The 26805-nt window shown below is 43.2% G+C and overlaps 2 protein-coding genes across 5 annotated transcripts in view; one reads left to right on the top strand and one right to left on the bottom strand.

Moving 5' to 3' along the window:
• LOC133410446 (calsequestrin-2-like) overlaps positions 1 to 4820 on the top strand; it is a 33679-nt gene extending 28859 nt beyond the window's left edge. For all 4 annotated transcript variants that reach the window (XM_061691631.1, XM_061691632.1, XM_061691634.1 and 1 more), the window contains exons 7-14: positions 267 to 378; positions 1313 to 1386; positions 1491 to 1621; positions 2776 to 2821; positions 2942 to 2996; positions 3986 to 4086; positions 4173 to 4247; positions 4358 to 4820. In XM_061691631.1, the coding sequence (XP_061547615.1) occupies positions 267 to 378; positions 1313 to 1386; positions 1491 to 1621; positions 2776 to 2821; positions 2942 to 2996; positions 3986 to 4086; positions 4173 to 4247; positions 4358 to 4549 (786 nt within the window). In that variant the 3' untranslated portion in view covers positions 4550 to 4820. The remainder of the gene's footprint in view (positions 1 to 266; positions 379 to 1312; positions 1387 to 1490; positions 1622 to 2775; positions 2822 to 2941; positions 2997 to 3985; positions 4087 to 4172; positions 4248 to 4357) is intronic.
• Positions 4821 to 6000: 1180 nt separating this feature from the next.
• LOC133410445 (vang-like protein 1) lies at positions 6001 to 25085 on the bottom strand. Its single transcript, XM_061691630.1, has 9 exons — positions 25018 to 25085; positions 19192 to 19425; positions 17468 to 17642; positions 13735 to 14163; positions 12726 to 12901; positions 11092 to 11225; positions 9516 to 9666; positions 7707 to 7941; positions 6001 to 7362 (listed from the first exon to the last, which is right to left on the bottom strand). The coding sequence occupies exons 2-9, from the start codon at positions 19251 to 19253 to the stop codon at positions 7102 to 7104; spliced, it is 1623 nt and encodes a 540-aa protein (XP_061547614.1). The 5' UTR covers positions 19254 to 19425; positions 25018 to 25085; the 3' UTR covers positions 6001 to 7101.
• Positions 25086 to 26805: the final 1720 nt, after the last annotated feature.

The following is a 26805-nucleotide window of genomic DNA, read 5'->3' as shown; positions in this document are numbered from 1 at the left end:
CCTCCAAGCGGCCCCAAACTTGTGATTGTTATGCCACACGTCGCTGGTGATTGTTTTGACCTCGCCGGCGTGTCAATGTTTGCCCACGTGTAGCTTTAACATGCATCGCATAATCTCAATACAGCCTTGACCTGCTGTATAGTCAACAGCTGGAACATCGAGTTGATGACTTCATTTGACTTGCGCGTCATCCGGCCACAATGGCGGGCACCCCGAAACCCCCCAACTGAAAAACCCAACAGCAACAAGTTTGTCCCTCTTTGCAGGTATTGGAGGAGCCCGTGGAAGTGATTGACAACGCTCTGGAGCTGAAGGCCTTTGACAGGATGGAAGAGGACATCCGCGTTATCGGTTACTTCAAGGGCGAGGACTCTGAGCGTAAGTCACAAGAAGGAGAGGATTTCATGAATTCACTTTTTTATGGATTTTCTTTTAAGGAACCTATCCTTCGATACTCCCTGCACTGTTTTTGTGCTCAAGCCAAAGTCATGTCTCATGTAAAAATATCGCTTTTGAGCATCATCAAGCATCTATGTTGAACTGTGGGGAGGAGCTTCATTTAATCATGCCATAGCTTTGCCTTAAAAAAAAAATCCTTTGCTGCCATCTTGTGGCACCTCAAGCCAATCACAAACCATTTTGGGTGGACGTCAATTACTGGATTTACTGTAGCTCAATAAGGAATATCAGAAAAATATTTGTTCACAGCATGATCACTAGTAACACGTCTTTGTATTAGACATACAATGAACATTGTGCTGCTCCTTCTGCTATAGGCGCTTTGGCCACCTGGAGGCAGTATAATACAGGCAATGAGATCTACATGAAGCCAGTCAAAACTCCAGGGGAAGATGCAGTAACATTAGTTATTCCTTACTATAAATAATATATGCCTGTCAGTATTGTTATATTATCTGTCTACATGTGTTGCTCCACAGTTTCTGTTCAAATATCCATTGCTTAAAGGGTTGTAATAACAGCACAGCACCGATGCTATTCGGAACCGTCTATGGCGGTTTGCATTTGTTAGCGATAAGCTAAACAGACTTTGGTACGGCAAAGCCGCTTGCAACAGTGCTCCCTCATCAGTGCAATGTTTCCGCCTCATCTCGGCGGATTTGCGCCTCCATTTTTATCCCGCCTGCACGGTGCAGCTGCTCTCGCGTCCGTGACCCTTAGCCGACCGTGAGCGGGAGGGAGCGAGGGGCGCAGCTCAAAGTTCATCTATTTCCGCTCGGGGGGGACGTGCAAATGTCGCATAAGTGTGATGGAGGAGCAGCCTCGTGAGACAACGTTCTTCTCCTATCCTTAGATTACGATGCCTTCAAGGAGGCCGCGGAGCAGTTTCAACCCTACATCAAGTTCTTCGCCACCTTTGACAAGTCTGTGAGTGAGCGCACAAACATTTAATCGCCGCCGTCGTTTCCCTGGAGTGACGTGTGTGTGTGTGTGTGTGTGTGTGTGCTTTTTCAATGTGTTCGTCACTTCAGGTGGCCAAAGAGCTGACCCTGAAGCTGAACGAAGTGGACTTCTACGAGCCCTTCATGGAGGAGCCCGTCACCATCCCGGGGAAACCGCACTCCGAGGACGACCTGGTCAACTTCATCAACGAGCGCAGACGGTAAACAAATGACAACATGGAAACAGGAATTGCCTCCTTACTTGTGTTTGAATGCTTCAGACTGAGAGACTGACTTCAGACACTGCCGAACTTAACGTGTTCAAACAGAGCCCAATGTGTGATGGGGTAAAAAGCGAGAACCCATAAAGGCAATAAAAGCATTTTCACTCATGGAGGCAGCACTTCATACACTACACTGTGTGCAGGTGGCGCCTGGTCACCATCACCAAACACAAATGAAATCCACCGCAAAACAATCGAAGATGTGGCTTTCATCAGAAGCTAACGCTGTTAGCTAATGCTAATCCGTGCGTCCCAAAAATGTCAGTGCAGCTCTGCTTACCTTTATGCTTGAAATGATGTCAGATGGGTCACTATTTATGCATGATGTCAGATGGGGGCTATTTATGCATGACGTTGTTTCAGACAGTGTCGTACAACTTCGCTTGAAAGGAGCACTTTTTTTTCCATTGCATTTATTTCATTTGTTTTCTGTTTTATTTATTTATCGATATGAATTGAAATTGTGTTATATGTCTAGTGTTATATTTGGTGTTAGCCTGCATTTTCAAAATGTTTGTCAGAATGACCATGAAAATAAATGATAGAACTAGAGAGTGAAGACAATTTAAAATGTTATTTTGTTCTGAAAAAAAAATTTGTCCGACAACATCTCATTTATATATATATATATATATATATATATATATATATATATATATTTGTTTGTTTATTTATTTATTCATTCATTCTTTCACTCATTCTAACTGTGCAAGCATCTTATATCTTTTTTTGTGAATTAAAAAAAAAAAATCCCCAAAATATTTGTAAGGATAACTCAGAGCGGTTGACACTGACCTGAAATGCAGCGGATATCATAAAAACAAGGGCTAGTTAATATGAGCGTTTGTACATCAAGGCATATCACATTCGCAGCGCTCCAGAGTTACCATGGATACCGCGAAAATATGCCTGTGAGCAGACGAGGGCGTACTTCAGACACTTAGAAAGCGCCAAGATTTATTATGCAGGGTTAAAATCAAAGCAATATATATCATTAAATGTAACTCAGCGTTCCCTGAACTTGATGTTATGCCTTAAATGTCATTTTCATGGTGTTGTATCATCACGCACGTGATTTTGTGTGTCATCAGGCCCACTTTGCGAAAACTGCGTGCAGAGGACATGTTTGAGACCTGGGTAAGCCTCGATGGACAACAAAGTTTAACAAAAACGTTTTACAACTCTGCATTCCCACCTGGATTTTTCCTTGACAAGCAGTACAGAAAATGGATGGATAGATGTTTGTTTTGTTTTCAGGAGGACGACATCGAGGGCATCCACATTGTAGCTTTTGCAGAGGAGGAGGACCCGGGTAAGTGAGACCTGCTCATTGCCTGAAAGTTTCTGCCGAAGGTGGGCTTCATTTGCTTACCCAAACGTCCACGTTGTTCATGGGAATGATATGAAACCCACAATTAGTATTTCATATGCACGTTATACCCATTTCGTGACCACTATTGTTTTTTTGCCTGCACGATATATCTTTATTATGGTCACAATTAATTCCCCCAGCCCCATGTCCTGTCTGGGGCTCTGGAAAAAGTTTGACACCGCTGCCGTACAGCAATAAAAAAATATTGAAACACATTTCAGTATTTGCAATTGCATAGTAAGAGCTGTATGGCGTGCTGCCATTACTATTAAAAGAACTCAAAGCACTTCCTGTTTTGAAAAAACATGGAGACAAACACAGATGTTTATCATTATGGTGAAGTCCCCCTTGAGCGTTCTAGTTTTCGCGGAAGTCGGCAACTCTGAGAAAAATGTTTCATCACACAGTACATTGTGGTTTTCTAATGAGAACTAATATATCTCCAAATGTTTGATTTCTTTTATCTGGAAAAAAAAAAAAAGCATCATTCATCAATCTGCTTATTTTCCTGATTATAAAATCGAAGGATTCGTTCAGTCATATTTTATTGCTCTGGCACTGTCTGTAACTGTGATTCTCAACCGGTGGGTCGCGATGCCATTTTTGGGTGCGTCGTGGACAGGTAGCAAAACATTTCAGGTCATCAGTTTAAGTTTCAGTTTACCACGGTACCATCATTTGACATTTTAAGGTTACAGATGGCATAATAATTTGTTTTCACGCACTACAAGAAGGCAGTTAGCGCTGTATTGAATGTTTTTTTTTTCATTGGCTTGTTTTATATTCATGGTCCTTCATCATGAGTTTCTGACAAAGGCCAGCAAAAAAAAAAAAAAAAAAAAAAAAAAGTAAAACCCTGTTAAACCCCTCCTCGTTCAGTCTGCAAATGAGTGGTGCTTGCGTGATTTCGTGTCTGTTGTTGCTCTCAGATGGTTTTGAGTTCTTGGAAATCCTGAAGGAGGTGGCCCGGGACAACACACACCTGCCTGAGCTCAGCATTGTGTGGATTGACCCTGACGACTTTCCCCTGGTGAGCTTTCTCGCTTTTGACAAGGTGACAATCGGAAGATCATTTCAGTCAATACCCACTAACCACCCCTCCTTGAATCTCTCTAGTTGATCCCCTACTGGGAGAAGACCTTCAAGATTGATCTGTTCAGACCGCAGATCGGAGTCGTCAACGTTACAGATGTGAGTCCGTCACTGCATGGCGTGCTTGCGTGTGTGTGTGTGCGGGCTTGCGCGTGTGCGTGCTTGTGTGTGTGCGTGGCATTGCCAAGTAACACGGTCCGTGCGTGTAGGCCGACAGCGTGTGGATGCTGCTGGACGACGACGAGGAGCTTCCCTCGCCTCAGGAGCTGGAGGACTGGATCGAAGACGTCCTCTCTGGAAAAATCAACACAGAAGATGACGACGATGACGACGATGGTGACGACGACGACGAAGACGATGAGGATGATGACGACGACGATGACGATGATGATGATGAGTAATCCCCATCTTTGACACAGTAGATTCTCATAACTCGAGCGTCGGCAATTCCATTACAGAACATGTGGACAGTGATAATACGCATAATCATACTTGTATTTTCAATACAGTAAACACACTTTTTTGAGGTTTGGTGATTGATAATACGTCACATTGCTCATGGCAGTCATAAATACAAACTAATCTGTCAATAATAACACAGTAAAACGTATCTCAAGCAAACATGTTTCACCTCAATTTGCACTCACTGTTAATAAATCAACCTGGGTGCTTCATGTGTATTTCTCTTTTTCGCTTTAGTATGTTAAGCTTTACTCACATGCTGTATACTCGTCAGCCACTTCATTAGGTACAGCTGCACAATGTCAGGAATGCCTAAAAAATATCATGCACATTTTTCATTGACCCTGTCAGAGAGGTATTACTTTTAAGAATACAGTATGCGATACTGTATATGCATAAAAGTAGCGGCATGCGCTCACTTAGACGTTGTGCCATACTGCGTCGTACATACTTAAGATTTCAATGAATATAATTATTTATGGCAACACATTTCTTATTTATAAAAAAATATGAGTTATCATTTCTCTCAAATAAATTCCGATGAGTATACAAGTGCATCTCAGTAAATTTGAATATTGTGGTAAACTTTATGACCCCAGTAAGGATAAGTGGTACAGAAGATAGATGGGTGGATGGACTTTATTTCACTCTTTCAAAAAAGTGAATCTCAAATATTGATTCACTACACACAGTGAAAAAATTCCTGATTTTATTATTATTTTTGATCATTTTAATGGTTATAACTTAAAGCTGGCGGCACGGTGACCGACTGGTTAGAGTGTCAGTCTCGCAGTTCTGAGGACCCGGGTTCAATCCCCGGCCCCGCCTGCGTGGAGTTTGCATGTTCTCCCCGTGCCTGCGTGGGTTTTCTCCGGGCACTCCGGTTTCCTCCCACATCCCCAAAACATGCATTCATTGGAGACTCTAAATTGCCCGTAGGTGTGAATGTGAGTGCGAATGGTTGTTTGTTTGTATGTGCCCTGCGATTGGCTGGCAACCAGTTCAGGGTGTACCCCGCCTCCTGCCTGATGACACCTGGGATAGGCTCCAGCACGCCCGCGACCCTAGTGAGGAGAAGCGGCTCAGAAAATGGATGGATGGATGGATGGATAGCTTAAAGCTAATGGAAACTCTAAATTCACCATCTCAAGAAATTTGAATATTACATAAAAAAAATCAAAATTATTTTTCATTAAGTATGAAGTATTTTCCTATGGTTTTAATGAATTTGAATATCAATTTAATTTTTGTATTAAACTACTAACTTTTTAAACCACATTTTAGTTTATTAGACTGCACCTGCATATTATTATATTAAAAAAAAGCATTTCTACAAATAAAGACCTTACTAAGGGAAAAAAAGTAATGCTTGAAAATATTAGTACAAATGCATTTATTGCAAGTATCTTATTTTTTTTAACAAATGCAAATCAGACACAGCTTCTGTGACCTTATGTTCAGTAGTACAAAAGAGGCGTCACAACAAATGCTTAACACACACATACAGTACACGCATACACAGTTTGCGATAAATGTTTAAGTCAAGACTATCTATGTGCAGTCATCGACATTATAAAACGCTAAACTACATAAGTGACAACAGTACGTAACAATAAAATGCCAAGATTCAATTGAAAAATACAAACTTTCCCCTTCCAAATCAATGTAGTTTTGACATGTGCACTTTGTGAAAGTGGTCAATAGGGAGCAGCACTGAGACGCTCATACTGACGACTGCTGACATCCAAACTCTGCCCAATTGAAATAAACCCATATAACTTATATATAAATAAATAATAATTTTTTTTTTTTTTTAGAAATGTTCCCTGTAATCACTGAATATTCATATATAATATGTGAAGTCTCATGCTGCTGAGAAGTGTTGTAATACTTTTAAGATATACAAATGTCATTTTAATTATATATATATATATATATATATATATATATATATATATATATATATATATATATATAAACAGCATATACTACACACTGAAATATGTGAAACATTGACTGTGGTGATTCCAGTGTTTGATGTCATATCCAAATTAACAATCTTTGTCTGCACAAAGTAAAAATAAAAAAAGTTAAAATTCAAGCAATGCACAGTTTTAATATAAAAATGATGCACGGAATAATGCACGTTCACGTATAAATACTGTACATACTGTATACCAACGGCTAATTCAAAACTAGCAGTTGGGTTTTGGTGTTTCTTTTTTTTTTTTTCTTCCAGCCACACTTTTGACAAATGTTTCCCACAAAACCACATTTTTGCATCCTCAAAAAGTCACACACTCATCATCCACATGCAAACACAACAGTGAGTCTTTTTAAAGTGCATACAGGATGCCAACATAGAGAATCCAGGTATTTTCTTCTCATCTGTCAGATTGAGTATGCAAAAGATGAAAAAAACCAGAGCCTTTTTGAGAAGGTAAATGCAGTAATTGTAAGAGTCGTGTAGGTCCAGAGAAGCAACCGGCCGTTAAACCGAAGTTTCCGACTGGAGCAGAAGCACAAACTTGTGCGATTTGGGGTCCACGTACTCCTCACGCACGCGGATGTACGGGATGCTCTTGACGGTGACGGCGAGATTGAAGTCGAGACACCTGAGCACAAAGTCGCTGCCGTCCTTGACGCCGCTCGTCACCGACGCCTCGCTCACCAGCGTCCACTGGTCGGCCATCCAGCGCTCGGGGCCGTACTGCAGGGTGGGGCCCGGGGACAGGTACGTCTCCAGGAAGGCCTGGACACATGGAACCAAACAAATTTCAAATTAAAAAAAAAAATTGTTGGGATATGAACAAATGACTGTACTATATACTGGTTTTATTTTTCCTGCTCGTCTAAAAAGAGAGATACTAATACAGTATTTAGCCATTTTGGGTTTACGATCAATATTTTAAATCATATTTCAGCTATTATAAGAAGAAGAAGAAGCGGTCATCCGTGGTACCAAACTTTGGGGGTGCCTAATTTAAAAGAAGAAAACTATAGTAAAAATATTTTAAAATGTTTAAGATTGAGTATATAGTTGTAATTAACCTCGCACATTGACAGCGTGGTAAAAATTAAAAAAAGCAATTTTACCTTGGGGCTCATGTTATTGATGAGACAGAAGGCCAGGTGCTTCTGGATGCTCTCCATGCTGTGACACTGCTGCCTCCTGGTGGTGCGGAGGTACTTCTGCAGGGCGCGGGCCATGGACGGGAAAACGGCCAAAGCCGCTTCCCGCACGTCCATGATGTCTGAAGGCGTTGCGCGCTCGTCCTCCTTCTTCATGCGCCGCACGTGCGTAAAAGCCTCCTCCACGGCCACCACCAACCTGTCCACGGACATGGATATTGCTAAGACTGACATGACATATGCATTTGTGCTTATTTTGGCTTAAATATCTTTTTTTTTTGAGTGCATCAATAAATCCCAGTCACTGCAAGCCCTCACATTAGAATGGATATTTGACTTTAATAGCCGCCAATGGAAGTGAATGTTAAAAGGGTGAATTAGTCTATTCATTGACTTCCTGGTGTGGATTTTGCTTATAGTAACCTCACGTGTCAACAAAGCAGACTCCAGCAGCTCCTCAAACGAACCCTTAGTAACAATTTCCGAATCTAAAATATATTCAAGGACGTCACTCAGATGTGCAGTTTGTTGGGATTTGTGTCAACTTGTTGGCTAGCTTGGAAACTAGCTGGCTAGCTAGCTAACATGAGGTCTTCATAACCAGAGGAGGGAACCCATTTTTTTGAGCTAACTGAGCTAACTTTGAGCTAGCTGAGAAGGCTGCTGTTACTCAATGATATCGCAGTTTATTCAATTCCATCCATTTTCTGAGCCGCTTCTCCTCACTCACGTGCTGGAGCCGATCCCAGCTGTCATCGGGCAGGAGGCGGGGTCCACCCTGAACTGGTTGCCAGCCAATCGCAGGGCACAGACAAACAAACAACCATTCGCACTCACATTCACACCTACGGGCAATTTAGAGTCCTCAATGAATGCATGTTTTTGGGATGTGGGAGGAAACCGGAGTGCCCGGAGAAAACCCACGCAGGCACGGGGAGAACATGCAAACTCCACACAGGCGGGGCCGGGGATTGAACCCCGCTCCTCAGAACTGTGAGGCTGACGCTCTAACCAGTCGGCCACCGTGCCGCCCGCTACAATATATATGATATGATATGATATGATAATTGTGATATCAAGTGGATCCCTGAAGTCTAACAACCCAAAAGTCAAATGAAACCATCACCAAGGTGTGACGCAGTTGACTGTCGAGGATATACCGGGATATGTGTCTGACCCTAATAGGGACAAGTGCTATAGAAATGGATGGATTGTGTTCAACTTTCGAGGGAATAATAAATCATAGTGTTTCCCCAACTATATTGCTATTTTGGGGGGAAACGTATCTGTCCATTGCATGAATCGCCACTACATTAAGGTTGATTTTGATTTGCTTTTACACTTTATAGGGTAAAAAGTTTTAATAAGTTTGTTTCTACTTTTTTCCGTTCTTTAGTCATTAGCGGTAGAACTTATACCAACATTCTAAATTGTGTAATGCACTTCTGCCATCTAGTGTCCATTTTTATGGCCATTAAAATTGCTCTCAGGCCTCATCCTTTGGTGAGGAGTGACATCAGCCCCCTCTGAAGCCAATGGCGCAAAGAAATGTGAAAGACGTAAAACTACGTCTTTGGGATTAGGTGATTGAGTTTTAAAAGACGTAAAAATACGTTTTTGGTATTAAATGGGTTAATACATTAAAATGTGTTTAAGTTATTTGGGAGGGGTAAAACAAAAACATTTTTGATATGGTCTCGCTAAATGTGGATTTTCACCTGTATCGGGCGGGTGTGCACCGTGGTCCACATAGAAACGGCGTGTCTCGCTCACCTGGCTTTCCGTTTGCGTACTCGTCTCTCGTAGTCGGCCTCCTCGTAGTACAGCTCGTTATGGGCGCTGTCTTTGCGTTTGGCGGCGGCCGCGATCGTGGCCTGGGACTGGTTTCCATTAGCGGGCGGCGCCCCCGCCGCGCTCCCGGGAGCTGCGCTCGAAAAAAGAAGAGCGAGGACAAGCGGTGAATTGATAATATCACCTTGATCCTGAGGAAGTGATCTCGCAGATGAATGGATCGTGACTCCGTGTGGAGAACAAAGGGTGGAGTGGAAGGGGAGTGTCGACCTTCTCGCTGATAACATTAATAAAAGCTTGCGTCAGCGATGTGAAAACATCAATTTAATATTTGATAACCTTGTCCAAGATCAAGACTTGACAGGCCCAGACTGTAATTTTTCTAGTTCATCATCTGTCTCTGTCACAGAAAATCTTACGATGACAACTTAAATCATATTAATTACATTTAGAATAAGCGGTAAAGAAAATGGATGGATATGAATTCAGACTAAAAAAATAAACGCCATATTATACGTTGAAACGATAAATTGCAATGAGAAAAGGCCTCCACGCAAAAATCTTTTTCTGGACAGCGAGATGAAACATTCATAGTGGTGCGCTTCATTCAACATTAAGGCAGATCTGTGACTTTGCAGCTTTGCACAACACGAGCTCATGCAGTGGAACTCGTCATGTTCGAGGGGGCTGGTGCGCAAGGTATAAAACCTGCAGTTTCAGATCCAAACCATGAATGTGACGTGCATGTGTGTGTAAAAGTACATTCGTGCAGGTGAGAAGGATGAGGGGGGAAAGAAAGGGGCGGGAGAGGCCGAAGAGGGGAGTATGTGAGGAATGAGCGTTTTCTCTGATGAATTATTTAAGGCTCCGGAGGCCTTTCTGCTGAAAAGGAGGGAGGGCCGACGCTTCACTCCGATGCGAGCACGATGGAAGCCTTGTGCATTTGGGATGTGATAGCCAACATTCTCCTATAGGACATGATGCAAATGTGAAATTGTGATGTTGCAGTTTGTCGTCGTTTCCGTGGCGATGCGAGCGTATCCATTATGTCAGAGACACACGGAGAGCCTTTCTGAGTGAACTGAGCCGCGACGTTAGTGACTTTGCGTGCTTTTTAAAACGCGTCGCAAGGGAGGACAGCAGTTCTGCAGTACGGTACTTACTCTCCCGCAGAAACCTTCGCAGTCTGCTTCTCAAAGCTGCTCACAGAAGAAGCGGACAAGGAGAGCACAAGATCACAATGAAAAAGGTTGAGGGTTCAAATCTTGGCTCGGGCCTTCCCGTGTGGACGATGATGATTGACGACGATGATGATCAACCTCACCGCATTCTTTATGCGCCCGTAACACATTTATTTAAACTTCTGTCACACTTGTATGACAGATACAAATGTTAAAATGTCACTTCAAACATTGCCCTTCCACTTAGTAAACAGGTTACTGTGACAGCTGGAGCCTTGAAAAAGTCGGTGTCGGTTCTAGCCGAGAGTTTCAGCTGTAAATCATAACCATAAGAGACAACCAGAGCAAATTCCTTATCATGAACGAGCTGTGCCTACCGTCAACGTTGTAAACTTTTAATCCGGCCAGGTGCTTGGAGGCGCGGTGCTTGGAGGCCGAGAGGAGCGCCGGGTTGTGGAGCGGGAAATCTCGGTAGTAATACTCCAAGACGGTGAGAGCCGCGTTCTGAATGCTGCGTGACACAAAAGAGTTGCTGGTCATTCACACCATAAACTTAACGACCTGCGTTAATGGTCCCTCTGCTTACTGCCACTACCCATGGGTTTTATTGCTTAGATTGGCCTAAGACTCACCTCTGAATCAATTAATTAATCACTACATGCCATAGTCTTTAGTTCTTAACGGAGATTTTTTTCCCCCACGACTTAAAACAATTCCCAGGCATTTTAATTACGTTTGTGACGTGTTTGCGTCACCATGACGAGTGGGAGGAAAGCCTGAGCCTTTCAGCGAGAGGTGCTTTCTACCCGGGTGAGCAGAGCTCAGAGGGTGGGGGTGGGGTGGGGGGGGGGAATACATTTTCCATAATATGTCCCCTTCAAGTCTTCATTTTACCAAGACATGTGTCCAACTTTTATTTTTTTTTTTGGGGGGAGGGGGGGGGCTTTTTTTCCCCTCTTTCCCAGTGCAGAAAGCAAGGTACATAAAGATACGTGTACCGATACCTGAGAGCAATTTTAATGACGACGCCACACATTTGATCAGAGGAGAAAGGCCTGACAGCTGTGTTTACATAATTCCCGTGTGAGCAATTCCCTCTCGAATATCCCGCCTGAAGCAAACTAGACGAGGAGGCTGACTGACTCAGTTACTAGCTATGCCACTTTCATCTTTGTGATATGGGCCTCCATTACACACACTATATGGGCAAAGGCACTGGGACACATGAACTTTAAGGAACATATTGGAAGTTGGTTCATATTTTTATTAAATAAAACAACGTAAATATTCACCCGGACAGGGAGGAAAAAGTTAAGTGAACCTCTCGGCTACGGATTCTCCAGGAGCTCATCAGAGTCAGCTGTGAGCCAAACTGAGCCGACCTGGAGTCCAATCAATGAGACAAGATTGGAGGTGTGGCTTAAAGCTTCCAGAGCTGAATTTTCAAAACATTCTGAAGGGCACTACCGAGTAAATTTTGGGCGTCCAGTTTCATCAAGATGTACACTCTGGCAACATTTGTTGAGTGTGGGAAATACCTCACAATGATTTCAGGAGGGCCTTCACATCTCAAAATGGCCGTGAGCAGGTAAAGGCACCCTTCCTCAAAATATACTCTTCAGCAAGGATGACTGCCTCCAAGCATTTCTTGCTACAATCTAGAAACTGTTTGTACCATTTTGTACCACCACCACACTTAACTGTTGGGCGCTTTCCTCCCTGATTTTGTTACTACAAACAAAACACAGATTCTGATTCTGGTATTCTTGTTATGGTTTTGTCTGTCCACCGAACATTTCCTCAGATGGACTGTTGTTTTCCCCAGGTCATCTTTGTCAAAGATAATGGATAGTACTCACTCACGGTCCCACATAAGATGTTTCGAACGCCGCTCAGTGAACTGAATGCAATGAACATTTGATTGCTTTATATGTATGGCATGGTGTTTTCCTTAAAAAAAAATATTTAGCGTCATTATCTATTTTTGCATGTTGAAGTAGTCTCCATGTACCTGAGCTGTCCAATGTTGTAGTGACGCGTCTCTCCGTCGGTGGAGCGGATGACGCACACGCTGTAGCATGGTCGCAGGTGACGTAGCTCCAGCAGCACCACCGCCAGGTAGTGGACAAAGAGTTGCGAGTCCACCAGGGACACTGCGAACTGGACCACACCGTGGTAGTCCTCGTCCTGCAATGGAGCACACGCACAGAACATATTCAACGACACGATTCACTGCAGTTCAGATAAATATCGTTGTGAAACTCTTTTTCGTGTGTGTCTCTATGTCTGCATTATACTGCCCCCTGGTGACCTAGCTGCACCAGACGGAAGAGCATAATGTCCAGTGACATGAAGGATAAAATGTGTCAAAAACATTACATTCTCTTTAATTGATAATTATTGTATGTTTTTATAAAGTGTAAGGGTGTCAAACTCATTTTTGTCGTGGGTCACATGGTTTCCCTCAGAGGGACTGTCAAACCATATAAATGTATAATCGTCTCATCATATCATTACATGTACCGTTGAACTTCAGTTTTCGTATGATTCAATTTTCGACATTTTTCTGCTTAAATTTTGTCCCAGTTTTTGTACATCTGCTTGGTTTTCATACAGTTAGAAATGTCCAAATGCTAAAGGCATCCGCCTGCCCGCGTCACTCCTAACTTTATTTTAAAATGCTTGCAATTTTCAATGTTATTAAATGTGATGACAATTAGAAATTTTGCTCTGGAAGAACATGAAGTAGACGCACATGATTTGCTGACGTGGGCCGCAAGAGATGTTATGGCGGGCCAGATCTGGCCCCTGGGCCTCGACTTTGACTTTGACAACTGCGACATAGCATGTTTTCGTGTTCAAACGTTTTTTGGGTGGAGAGGTGAGAACAGATGAATGGCATTTCCATTTATTTCAATGGGGAAAGATGTCTTGGGATATGAGAATGAATTGAACTCTTATCTCAAGGCACCGCTCTACTGTTAATTTGTTTCATACTTGGGGCAGCACATTGAGCTCACCTGCGCATCGAGGATCCTGACGCCGTAGAAGAGCCAGTAGGACATGGTGAGCAGGAGGGTGAGCGCGGTGAGGAAGGCGCGGCACGCGCACACTCTCGGCAGACTGGCGCGGGCCGGCCGGAGAAACAGCGCCCAGATGGCCGTGAGGAGCATGAGGAGCTTGAAGGAGAGGGACAGGAAGAGACCCTCGCAGGCGGCGCCGCAAGGCTGCAGTCTTTCGGGCCACATTATTACGGGCAGGAGCAGGAAGACCAGCGGGGTGGCCAGCACCAGCAGACCCCCGCAGAGGCCCACAGCTAAGGGGAGATAACGGCGGAAGCCTCGGGTCCGGTCCTGTATGCTCTTGCCCAAGCCCACCACTTCCTCCTGGGAAATGCTCAGCTCGGAGGTGCCTGTCACTGCGGTGGTGGTTTCCCCCCAATTATCATCCTGGAGGCAAGCAAGACATCTTCATTTTACAACTGTTGTCACTTGATTCGCGAGTATTTTCGAGATACAAGGCCGTCACTTGGCCTCTTATTTCCCTACAACAGTTTGGCAGATAGTAAACAATTCTTCATAAAAGAGGCCTGCTTCAAGTTGTTTTTGTTGGCACGCCCAGTTGAAGTTTTACTGGAAAACTCAACAAGAGAATTACACTTTTGTGTATTTAACAAACAGCACATCAAGTATCTTTATCTGACCAAAGTCTGCAAGCTTAAATTCAAAACGCCACCAAACGAGCACGGATGTTGTGGTGGCTCAACTAAAAAGTAAAACTGAAAACATTGCAAAGCCCCCCCCCCCCCAATATCACAAAGTACTTCAATCGAAATAATTAATGGTTGAATTGTGTTGGCCTCAAAGTATAAATGTTTTCTTGTCATATTTTGTCTAGTTGTCGCCGAAACAAACAAACAAACAAAAAATCTGGATCACAACATTTGATCCAGATATTATTGTCTGAACAATCATTTGTTTGAATGGACCCTTTTTAAATGGTAACAAAGCAAAACCAAAACAAAAAACAAATGCAACACATTTTGGCAGCATTCGTATTCTTCCATTATTCTGTGTTTTGTTTTCAACGTGATTTCAACAATGTCTTTAACTGATTTCCCTCTCATGCTATTTACAGACTTTGTGGACGTTCATAAGAAGTAGTCTTCAAACGTGATTTGATTTGTAATGTAGGGCAGCGTGCACACAGGAGGACGCACACGCCGACGACATAAGGTACACGACGCGCACAAAAACAGATCAATTGTTCTCTCGCCTGTCATTATTTATTAATATCCCATTCTTTCTTCGTCTTTATCTTCCTGTCATATCGGCACCGCAAACACTTTCATACTGTCGCTCTCGTCATTCGCTATTCGCTGTCCCCTCAGTGTAAATACGCACTTGCGTAATTCTCCCAACACTTGAGATTAAAACAAGATATGATCACAAGAGTGTCAATTTGAAGTCTGGACAAAAGAGCGAGGCGAGATATTGGATGAAAGGCCACGCTTAAGTCATTCGTCTTCGGTGGAGCGAATGGGGGCAAGGAAAAACGGACGAGATTTCATGCGTGGCTGTGAAGGTCGACTGCTGTATGCATGTCGTTTTTTATTTGATTTTTTTTACATGCTCGTTTCGGTCCCACGGAGATAGCGCTTTTAAACGACACGTGCGCAGTCTAAGCACGAAGGAAGCGCACGTGCTGCCGACACGTTACCACGGAAACCAAGATGCCTATAAACGGGCGCCTAAAATGTAACGTACTGCACATACGCGTATGTAATGCACTCTGACAATGGAAAAAGGGTGAAGTGTTCGAGGTCAAGAGGAGAACGACACAATTGCGCTGTTGTGTCATATTGCGTTACTTTGCGATAGCGACAACGTATCAAGATGCCAATACAATATCGTTAGCAATACAAATCTTGCTCTATCACAGGTACAATTAATGATGCAATAGCTTGTATAATCCGCAGTGAGATCACGATACCCCATCGTATCATTAACAATTCAAACTTTGCTTTACCAAAGTTGTTTGTGAAAACAAAGCGTTCATGTGACCAGGTCATGCAGCTGCTAAACAATAACCCTCTGACAGAGCTAATACACTGCCGCCATTAACTCTCAGTGGATTAATCCTCAAGATTACCGCTGCACTAATCAGGCCGCCGGATCGCTACGTTAATGCAAAGAATGGACGGAAAGGCTCAAGTAGGAATTACGGCAGTGCCACGGCCAGTCGGATGCTCCGCTGCGGCGGTCTTGCCTACGTCCGCAAACGCAAACGGTAAGCCTCGCTGGCGACCTTTCAGGTTAACACAGCATCAGTCACCCCACCTGACAGACAAAAGGCCGAGTTAAATGTGCACTTTGCAAGTAGGGCTCATGATACAACATTATTATGCTGATATTTTTGGCATCATAACAAAGCGCAATACACCAATTGCTGTATCAATATACAGTGGTGCCTAAGCTTAAAATTAAACGAGTTTCATTTGTTCTGTAACCATCACACTCTTATTTCAAATCTGCTACTCGGCCTCCACTTGGCTGTAATCGTGACACCGCATAACATTAACAATAAAATCGCTTTGCTGTATCCTAACTTTATAACGACAGCATACAATATTACTAATGCTATAATACTTTGCCGTGTTGATAATGTATCATAATACCATGACATCATTAGCAATACGTTGCTGTATCCATGAAGTATCATGATAGGATATCATAACGTCAACAATACAATACTTGGCTTTATATGAACATGTATCATGACGCCATACAATAATATATTATTAATGATACAATACAGTACTTTACTATATCGGTTATAAATCACCATATCATGTAATACAATATTTGGCCATATCAATAGTTTATCCAAGCGGATACTGCATGCAATAGTGCTTCTATGCAAACAAGCAAGGCATGAGTGTCCCTTTCAAAAAGAGAGTAATGTGGTTTTGGGTTTAGCTGGAGCCAACGCTGCCAGGAAACCCAATCTGCTGCCCTCTGGCATCAAGCCACAACGGCCGAGGCTCACAAAGCGGCAAGAGACCAGAGCGCTGGCCGCCGGCCTCGTGTCGGTGGCGCGCGCGTGTGAACGCGGCGGATTATTCCGATCGGCTTTCCTCAAAGTGCCGAAGACCGATCTAAGACAGTGAGAATGTGCGGCTGGAGCGCGTAACCTGTGCGAAGACGCGGCGAACAACCACATCAACTCACTACGAGCACAGATTACCTTAGCATGCAGACAATGGACGGATGCTATGAGCTGGCAGTCATATGACATCCTGGAATGTTTTGTATTTATTTATTTTTTTTCTGAAAAATGGGTCGAGCCTTGGAATTCTGCACAAAGTCTGGGTGGATACTCCCCCCCCCCCCCCCCCCACTAATGCTTTTATCTCACTGCTACACCTGTGCTCTCTAAATCCGGCGGTGTCATACTGTATCTATCTTATGCTTACACATAACTCCATGTTTGAGCTGTAAAAAAAAATATATATATACGCTAAAGCGTCCAACACCTTGACTATATCCCACGAGGTCGTCGCGGGGCTTTTCCACACGGCGACCACGAGGCGCTCTATATGGTCCTAATATAGGGATCAAGCTGCACAAGAGCAACGATAATCCTCCGTGATCGCTTGACACTATCGGATATGTTTGCTTGAAATGTAATACTGGGATTGATCTCCGTGATGAAAGCTCACATGCGCACTTTGATGCACATCAAGTCTAATACCTGGCCCTCTTCTCCAAGATCCGCCGCCCCTGGCGAGGGCTCCCCCGGCAGCGGCTCGCCGTTGTGCACCGGCGAATCCTGGGAGGACGTCTCCGGGGGGTTGATGATGACCGATTTCTCCGAGCGGCTGCCGTCTTTACCGCCGCTGGCCTTGTGACGTTCGCGGCCTCGCTCGCTGGACGCAGGACGACAAAGATGGCGTGAGGTCAAGGAACCCCCGCGCACCCGCCACGACATCGAACGCATAACCGAATGAGATGCGGTATAAGAGCTGTATCAAACATTCATTTGTAGCGGTCAAAAATCCATGCTCGTCTGATCACTTTTTTTGTCATTGCATCAATATTTAAGGAAAATATGATTATGCCTATGGAAAGTGCTCATCAAGGTCTTTAATATGAGGTACGAATGACTCAATGGGGTTTGATGCACACTGATTTGATTTTTATTTTTTTAACTTGGCACTCACATTTTGGACCGTCAGAAAAATAAAATATTTTTTTTCATTGTGACAATATTTAATATCATAATCACAAAACAAATACAGATATGGAAAGCGTCATCAAAGGTTTTAATATGAGGTTCGATGACTCGATGGGGTTTTATTCGCATTGAATTTTGACCGCATGACTGTCATTTTGAACATTTTCAAGTAAAAAAAAAAAAAAAAAAAAAGTATTTTTCTTATTGGATTAATATTTAAGGACAGAATAACAAAATAATTACAAATGTGGAATGCTCCCATCAAGCGCTTTGATATGAAGTATGATCCCAGGGGGGTTTTGTACCTTATTTTTTCCCTTGTGATTGAGAGTTTGGACATTTTCAAGCCAATCAACCCCAACATTTTTGTCATTGCATCAATATTTAAGGACAACATTACAACATAATAACAAATGGGGAAAGCCAACACCATGCGCTTTTTAATATGGAGGTACGACTCGATGGACTTTCATGTACATTGATGATTTTTCACCTTGTTACTGAAATTTTGGATACTAAAAAAAAAAAAAAAAGCGTCATTGCGGACCGACTTACAAAATCATAGATATGGAAAACTGTATATGTACCCGACGTGACTCGATAGCGTTTGATGTAAATTGATTTTGGACATTTTCACGTCAAATACTTAAAAAAATATATATATATATGATAGTTACAGCTAAAGTGAGGAATTATGAATGTTAAGGGCAGAAATACTAAAATAATTACAGATATGGAGCGCTCTCACCGAGTAATTTAATATGTCGTATTGTGCAATGTGGTTTGTTGCACAATGACTTTTAACCTTGTTACAATTGAAGTGACCTTATTTTCCACGACGATCAAATTCAATTGCCGCTGAAACCTAATCAGCTTTGCGGCTATCTTCTGATTTATGTCCGGCAATTGAGGAGCCGACCGGATTAAAAAATGGAAAACGGTATACAGAAAATGATGTAAAAAAAAATAAATAAATAAAAAAATCATAAAATAGGAGTTGATTATGGAAATGTATTCGTTTCATCTTGCAGGGTGACTGAACTAAAGATTCAACTGAAATAGTTCTCTCGTTTGCAGACCAGACCGAGCGCATCAGTGATTCGAGCCGCCGAAGTGCGACGGCCCGAAATCACACGACCGTCTGGCGACCCGCTCCCACCCTCGACCAACTCATCAAAGTTGTCCCGAGGCCCAAATAAGCACAAAGCGGGCGCAAGTGAAGCGTCTGACGGGAAACTCACCCGTGCCGGTTTGACCTCCCGGAGCGGCTGGAGTAGCCCGAGTGGGTCGACTCGGTGTCCATTCCGGGGTAAGTTTCTTTCTGCGGAGGAAGGGGGGGGGGGGGGGGTGAAACGTTTGGCGGTGGTCCTCGGGAGGACCGGGGCGGTTGCTATGGAAACAGGCCTATAAAAGACCTCAGGAATCCAAAGCCACTGACTACAATCTTGTACAACCTCTTTGGCAACCGCAGTGACCTGAAACACAAACACACGCACACACCAGCACCATCGACACGAGTTACTTTTGTACAACGACATTTCGTTAGTCTAACGGCATTGCTGCCCGAGTCCTTTTTAACTTACTGTAACAATATCAAGAAAAATATGCTTTTGCTGATAATTGTTTTTTTTCTTTATGCCCGTGGAGTCATCCAGGTCAATGTCATCAGCAAAGGTCAAATCGAGGTAACCGCACTCTTTTTTGATTTTCTTTTTTTTTTTTCTTCCTTTTTTGCGTTTTCCAAAAATGTTCCAAATTGACTTGGCCAATTATGCTATTCGGAAAATGATTCGTAAACTATAAATCAAGAAAACCCACGTCAAAGGCATACGTTGTTACTTTTGCTTCACATTTGGAATTCTTTGCCTTTTTACTGCTTCATGAATTGATTTGACACCTTAACTTGAACCCTTCTCCCCGGCAAGAAACACAAACTCGCGACTCTAATTTGAAACCCCTAAGCCTATCTTGAAACCTTAATTTGAAACCCTAATCATTCAACCCTAAAATGGTCTTAAAACCTTACCTTAAAACATGAATCCTTCCTTTAAATCTTAATTTGCAACCCTAAACCTTACTTGAAATCCGAACCCTGTCTTGAAACCCTAATTTGAAACCAAAAATATTCACCCTAACATTGCCTTGAAAACTAATTATAAACACTAAACCTGTATTGGAACCCAAACTTGAAATTCTAACCCTAACGTGAGACCTATTGTCTTGAAACCCTCATTTCAAAGCCTTTCTTAAAACCTTAACCTTGCCTTGAAACCCCAACCCTTTTTTTCTCACCCTAACACTGTCTTAAACCTCCAATTTGAAACCCTAATTCAAAACCTTTGCCCTAACCTGAAATCCTAACCACAACTTGAAACCCCAACATTGGTTTGAAACCCTAATTCAAAACCCCAACCCTAATTTGAAACCTTAAATCTTGTTCGCCCCATGGCTTCAAAGATTTAACCTAATTTGAAATGCTAATCCAGGATTAAAACCCAAATTTCAAACTCTCTTGTCTTGAAACCCCAACACTTGCTCTTAAACCTAACTCTAACTTGGAACCTTAAATTGAAGCCTTACTCTGGTTTCAAAATCCGAATTTCAAGCCCTAACTCAAAACCTTTCCCCTAATTTGAAGTCCAAACCCGAAGTTAATCATAAAATGCTGTACACTTACTTCATACCCTAATACTGGCTTGAAACCCTAACTTCCCATCTTAAACCCAATTGTTAAACAAGTGTCCATCAAAAGTAAACATTATTATCTTTGTCAAGTCAGAATCGTCGCAATGTGTTGCTGCACTTAACTTTGAGGACGCTGAAGGTAATCCAGGCAAAGGACCAGCGCATTTACATGACACTCCGACTTGTCGGCGTCAAGGAAATATATCAGAACTTAAAATAAAAAAAAAGGCGCAGATGCTTGACTGAGGCAGCGGTGAGATTCAAGTGCGCGTTTAATGACACTCATGTTTTATTCATCTCGTACGTCTCGGACTTTCCATTTGCGTGCACGCTGACGTGCCGCCGCTCGGCCGTCCACGACCGTTCATTACGCTGTCTGTCTCCCCGCCGTTGTCATGGCAGCCGCCTGTCTATCGCCATTACGAGCCCACTCTTGTATATCGACAGCGGGAGATTATTGTCTATACAAGCTGTACGTCATCTCTGGTTAGACATGCTCCTTCCCGTTAACTTGTTTTTGGCCGTACAATTCAGAACGATAGTATTATGATTATTATTATGAGAATTTTTGAAAACCAGAATCATCTTGCTTTGTAGACTGCGCAGTAGTGGCATTTATGGTACCTGGGCCGATTCCCATTTCTAACAATGATGGAACCCGTTAAAACTACAAAAACCCGATATAACAGCGCTCAACTCAACTGTACTACGCATATCATCTGGAGCAGGTCAGAAGTAATATTTATCAATAACGTGACCAGAACGACATCGTACTCACCAGAGATGCTGATTTAAAAAAAAAAAAAAAAAAAAACTGGGCTCGCACTGACCCGCCAATCGTAGGGCAGAAAGAATGCCGGCATCATTGTGGGCTCGCTAGCTGGCCCACAATGAGGACATTTTGAAAGTTGAGTAACAGACCCATTGCCAACATAGTTTACGTTACATCGGGCAGCACTGCTGATTCCGAATGCCCTGGGCAGATTACATTGACGTGGCAACACAGGCTGAAGTCTGATTGGATGGAAAATTGAACGCCCGCGTGCCTACACTGGAAGCAGTGTAACCAAGAGAAATGCTATGAAATGAAGAGAACAGATTGTTAGGAATGTTTGAATACAATTTCACTGAACATAGATGAGAATGGAGGTTTTAAATGTTGCTCAGCTTATGCAGGTGTACCTAATGTAATTAAACGCACCCCAGTCGAATGTGGCGCCATTACATTACATTTAGTGTCTGTGTCTCATCCCGGCCAACATCTGCAGCGTCCGCTGTTGCCGCGGCAACGCCGGAATCATGGGGCCCCCCGATTAAGCAATAACAATCAATCACATTGAGAGGTGTGCAGGATAGATGTGTGTGTATGTGTGTGAGCGGGGGCTTAATGTGTGTGTGTGTGTATGTGTGTGTGTGTGTGTGTGTGTGTGGGGGGGGGGGTTACAGCGCACACACAATGGGCTTGCATCACACCCAGCAGCCGCACGGTTAAATGAATAAGCTGATGATTTCATTAAAAACAGTTAGCCCCCCCCTCCCGGGTGCCGACCTCTGGGCCAGAGCAAGCGGAATGCGGGCCAAGGCGAGCGAGCGGTGGCGTCGAACCAGGCCACGCGGAAAAAATGGCCGCCGCGGGGAAAGAAACACTATCACTTTCAAACTGGCAGATTCATATTAATCCTAACGCCAACGCGGGTCTCGAGACGCACTTCCCGGTCTCGCAACGGCAAATCCCTCAAACACAAGAATCGCTCAAATGCTCGTTTTCCTCGGAGACATTTCCAGTCGTGCACGGCGTGACGTCCGGCGATGCGTGAGCGCGGATGCTTTGCGGTCGAGCGCGCCGGGAAGACAGTGACGAGCGAGAAAGTGACACTAATGTAAAACAAACACTCGTTAGTGCGTTTATTTAGCGGGTGAGGAAGTCCCGTCGTCACGCGTGAGCACGTCCGCTCGCCAGGCGGCCTTCCAAAAAGACAGAATGCACATTATTCACGCGCTATTGCACGACTATTACACGCTACGAGGTCCAGATTTGTAAGGTCACATGACGCACATCTTTCCGATTTTAGTGGATACGTTTTGCACGGACAGCAAAAATTCTGACACGAAACCACGGCAACGGTATTTTCAAATAACCACATTCAACAAGAAGCAGATTAGCGGCAGTGGAGTATTCCGATGCTAACATTAGACGTACACGGTGGAACCTCGAACGCCAAACCAAAACATTTTTTATTTTTTTTTTAATGGGAATAGAAAGAATCTGTTCCAGGGTCAAACAGACGCGAATGTAACTTTACACACCCTATTTCCTGTCTTAGTGTAAAAAAAGCCTGATTTTAAAGGCGTGTAAATGAGCGATTGTATACAGTCTGACTTTTGTTACTCGACTAAACGGCTTCTATTTGCGAAATTAAGCGTAAAGGTACTCGTCACTCATTTATTTCCCTTATAAGTCTGCACGCTTATTGCAGGATCCCGTCTTCGTAGAAGCTCGACTCCCGCCCCCCAAATACTTGCCCACGGCATTGATGACGTCATCATCTGATCTTTTTTTTTTCCCATCTCGGGGACTAGATAATAACCTCAGATTATGATCTATTCCCGTATTCAGAGCCGTGGCGCCCCACTTTGTACACAACGTAACACGAATACGAATGATAAGTCGATAAGCTTCCTCAGCTCCGGTAACTTTTCGGCCTCCAAACGGGGCCAAGAGAGTCAGAGTGAGGTACGGAATGCGAGATTCCGTGAATGCAATTCCGGCACCTGAAATGACCCGGATCAGCCTCGCACCTCATCACATGCTGAGGCCTGGTTGCCATGGCGCCCGTTCTGATGGGCTCCATCACGTTCCGCACGATCAGTCAAAAGCTTTCTACGAATGAAATGCGGACGGCGGGCAGCTTGCGGCCCCCGGCGGAGTCGCGTGAAGTCGCCGGAGTTGGCGTCAGCGCTGAGGGGTCACATGCTGCCGCTTAATAAATGCTTTAGAATATTAGCTTTCTGTCAACGACTAATCCACTAATCCATTTCTTGCATCAAAATGTGCAAACGAGCTCGTTATTCACATTCAGTCTGCATTCTCATTGAAATGTTACAGGTTATTTCTTGGGTCGATACTTTTTAACAGTACTGTATTCCGGTGGGCAAAATGATAATGTTTTGCTTCATTCTCACATTACAATAGATAAGGCTTGGGGAAAAAAATTGCTCAAGGGACAAATTATTATTCTTTTTTTTTATTTGTTTTTACAAAGAGATGGCCAGGTCATTCACGGATGAAGAAAATTTGTAGATGAAGTAAAAAAAAAAAAAAAGTGAAAATGCCAAGTTTATTTTAGTAATAAAATAAAAATAAAATATCATTTACAATTTTATTATTTATTAAATTCGAAAAAATAAACTTAATTGATACACACACACAAAAAAAATCATTTTAAATGTACAATTGCTTTTTATGAACTAATATTTGTTTCTTTTTTTTTATCTACACTAAAATACTGAGTGGGTGAACTTAAAGCATGGAGCTCGCAAGGACGTGGCCCACGGGCCGTACATAGTAAGAATAAACAATAAATATTTGAACCACTGTATTCAAAGTTTTTTTGTTTGTTTTTTTTTCATGTTGATTTTTAAAAATTATTAAGTCAAGCGGTTTAAAGAATTTCAGGCACGTGTGAGATGGTACAACGTGCAATTGTGAACAATATTATGCATGTGGAGTACATGTTGAACCTCCTTCGTGGGGCGGAATCGGATTTTCTGCGAAACAAAGACTTGAGATGTGTCATGTTTGAAAGTCATCTCAGTCCAAGTGCATTGCATTGGGCGGGTGAGGGGAGTGATGGGATGGTGGCATCTTCTCCGGTGCACCGCAGCAGCAGCGGGCACAATAGGCTGCAGTGAACCGCTGTCAAGAGGAAGAGCCATCGCGGCGATCCAGTTGACAGCCCTGATCAATAACCCGAGCGTGCATGCGTGATGCATGGCGGCCTTCATCCAGCTGTGCACGGCGGTGCAGGCGGAGGCACCGTGCCCTTTTCTTTCAGCCAGTCAAGGGCTGCACCGGCTCCTCTATGACCGCACGCCTGCCATACCGTTGCGTTGTGGGGGTTTGTCTATTTTTAAAATGATAGATATTTTATTTTATTTGCTATTTATTTATTTATTTATTTTGCACGGCGTCACGTGAATACAGTCCTGATTTCACGCGCGTTATCGCGTCGCAGGTAAAAAAAAAACAAACAAAAAAAAAAAAGCTAAAAGACGGGTCGCGTTCGACTTAAACGAATCGCGGGCGTCTCGCGTGGATCACATGAAACGTGAATGAATATTACGGTGAACGTTTCTGGTAGCCACGACGATGACGTTCCTACCTTTTCTCCTCATCGCTCCTTCCGCGGAGGCGAAGTCTCTTCCCTCAATCGAGCCCGGCCATTGTGTTGCTGGCACCATGCAAGAATCTCTCTCTCTCTCTCTCTCTCTCTCTCTCTCTCTCTCTCTCTCTCTCTCTCTCTGTGATTTCAATTACCTACCTATCGGCCGCCAGAGGGCGCCTTTTTTTTTTTTTTTTTAGTGGTAGACAACTCCGTTTGTGGTCGCTGGAGAGTTTCCCAACATAGATATGATGTCAAGACGAGATAACACCAGCGCGCTGTAGCAGCTAGGCTATCCGACGTGCCTAGGTGGCGGCCATGTTGAGAGGGTCGATGTTCCCATCAGAGGCAATGACCTCGCTTCCATACATGAAAAAAAAAAATAAAAAATGAAACCCAGTTGTATTTGTTGACAACTGAATAAACACCGGAATATTTAATCTATTCTGGTAAGGGTGATGGGCATTCTGATAATTCAACTACCTGTACATGGATCATATGTCCATAAAAATTTAAATGAAAATCAAATCCATGGTTTCCAAATTTACAAAAAAAAAGGAGAGATATTATTCCAATAAGGATTTTTTAAACATATTAGATTTGAAAAGTGGGTGTGATATAATATTTAGAAATTCCAGTGATAGTTAATTCCACAATTTAGTCCCTTTATTGACATGCTTAGCGATTTTAGTGTTACTCTGACATATATCAGCGGTGACCACCACCCTCACCTTGGGGAGCCCCCCCTAAAATAATGCAATTTTAAAGAGGAACCTTTGAATGTTTAATAGTGTATGCCAATGTTATGATGATATATGATCTTTAATTTTTATTTCAGTAAATTTGTGGGAAACCAAATTGGGTCTTGTTAGAAACTACTGGATGCACGCTTAAACAACACTGCATACACTTTTATTTGCTACATCCCATTACAGATACACGTCCAGATATCCTTATAAACATATAATTGCATGACACTTACTCGCAGCGACACAACAAACGCACACTATATCAACATTGGGTGCGTTGGGAGGCGCGATTTCCCCAACCCGGAACCTTCGGTAACTCAGAGCGTTGGTTGTGTGTGTGCCGCTCGATATAAGTAAAACTGACACATTCAATATGGCGGATGTACTGACGCATTCCTAGCAATAATAGCCAACACGTTCAGTAGTAAAGTTATAGAAAGTGGAACACGCACTGTCTCTGGGTGACGCGGTTTCGGTGCGTGACGGGAGCATCGGACTGAATTTCCGAACGGACCCCAAACTAGCTGAAGTCGGCGACTGCATAACCTCACGACGGGAAGTAGTTTTATCCAAAACACAAGCGGACGAAAACCTTTGCGCTCTCTTTTCCATGGGCGTTGTTCTGAACCAAATTGAGGAGAGCCTAGCGCTGAACCATTTCCAACCTTATTGTTTGACTTTGTATTTTCGAATAAATTGTTAAACTTTTCATCCGACCTAATCATTGAAGTTTGACCTCGACCAGAATAAAAGAACCGGGCAATAGCAGTATGTACGGCCGGCAGGTTATAACCGGGCCGTGACTTTTCTTTGTTCTCGTTTCCTAACCTCTTGATCTAAAACAAAGTTTGGGGAAACATATAAGTGTTTAATAAATCCCCAAAAATAATTTGTGATTAAAAACAAAAAAAAACAAAAAAAAGGATTTGACCCTTAAATGGCCTCCGTAACCTCCCCTGTCCCGTTTGTGTTCAACTCTGATGTGGTAGCAGGCCGAACCCCCCTGCAGCAAGCCTCCTTTGTGTATGTGTAGACAAAA

Source organism: Phycodurus eques, chromosome 12 (assembly GCF_024500275.1).
Source record: "Phycodurus eques isolate BA_2022a chromosome 12, UOR_Pequ_1.1, whole genome shotgun sequence".
Lineage (NCBI taxonomy): Eukaryota > Metazoa > Chordata > Actinopteri > Syngnathiformes > Syngnathidae > Phycodurus > Phycodurus eques.
The sequence above is the reverse complement of the archived record's forward strand: the minus strand, read 5'-3'. Positions and strand labels throughout refer to the sequence as shown.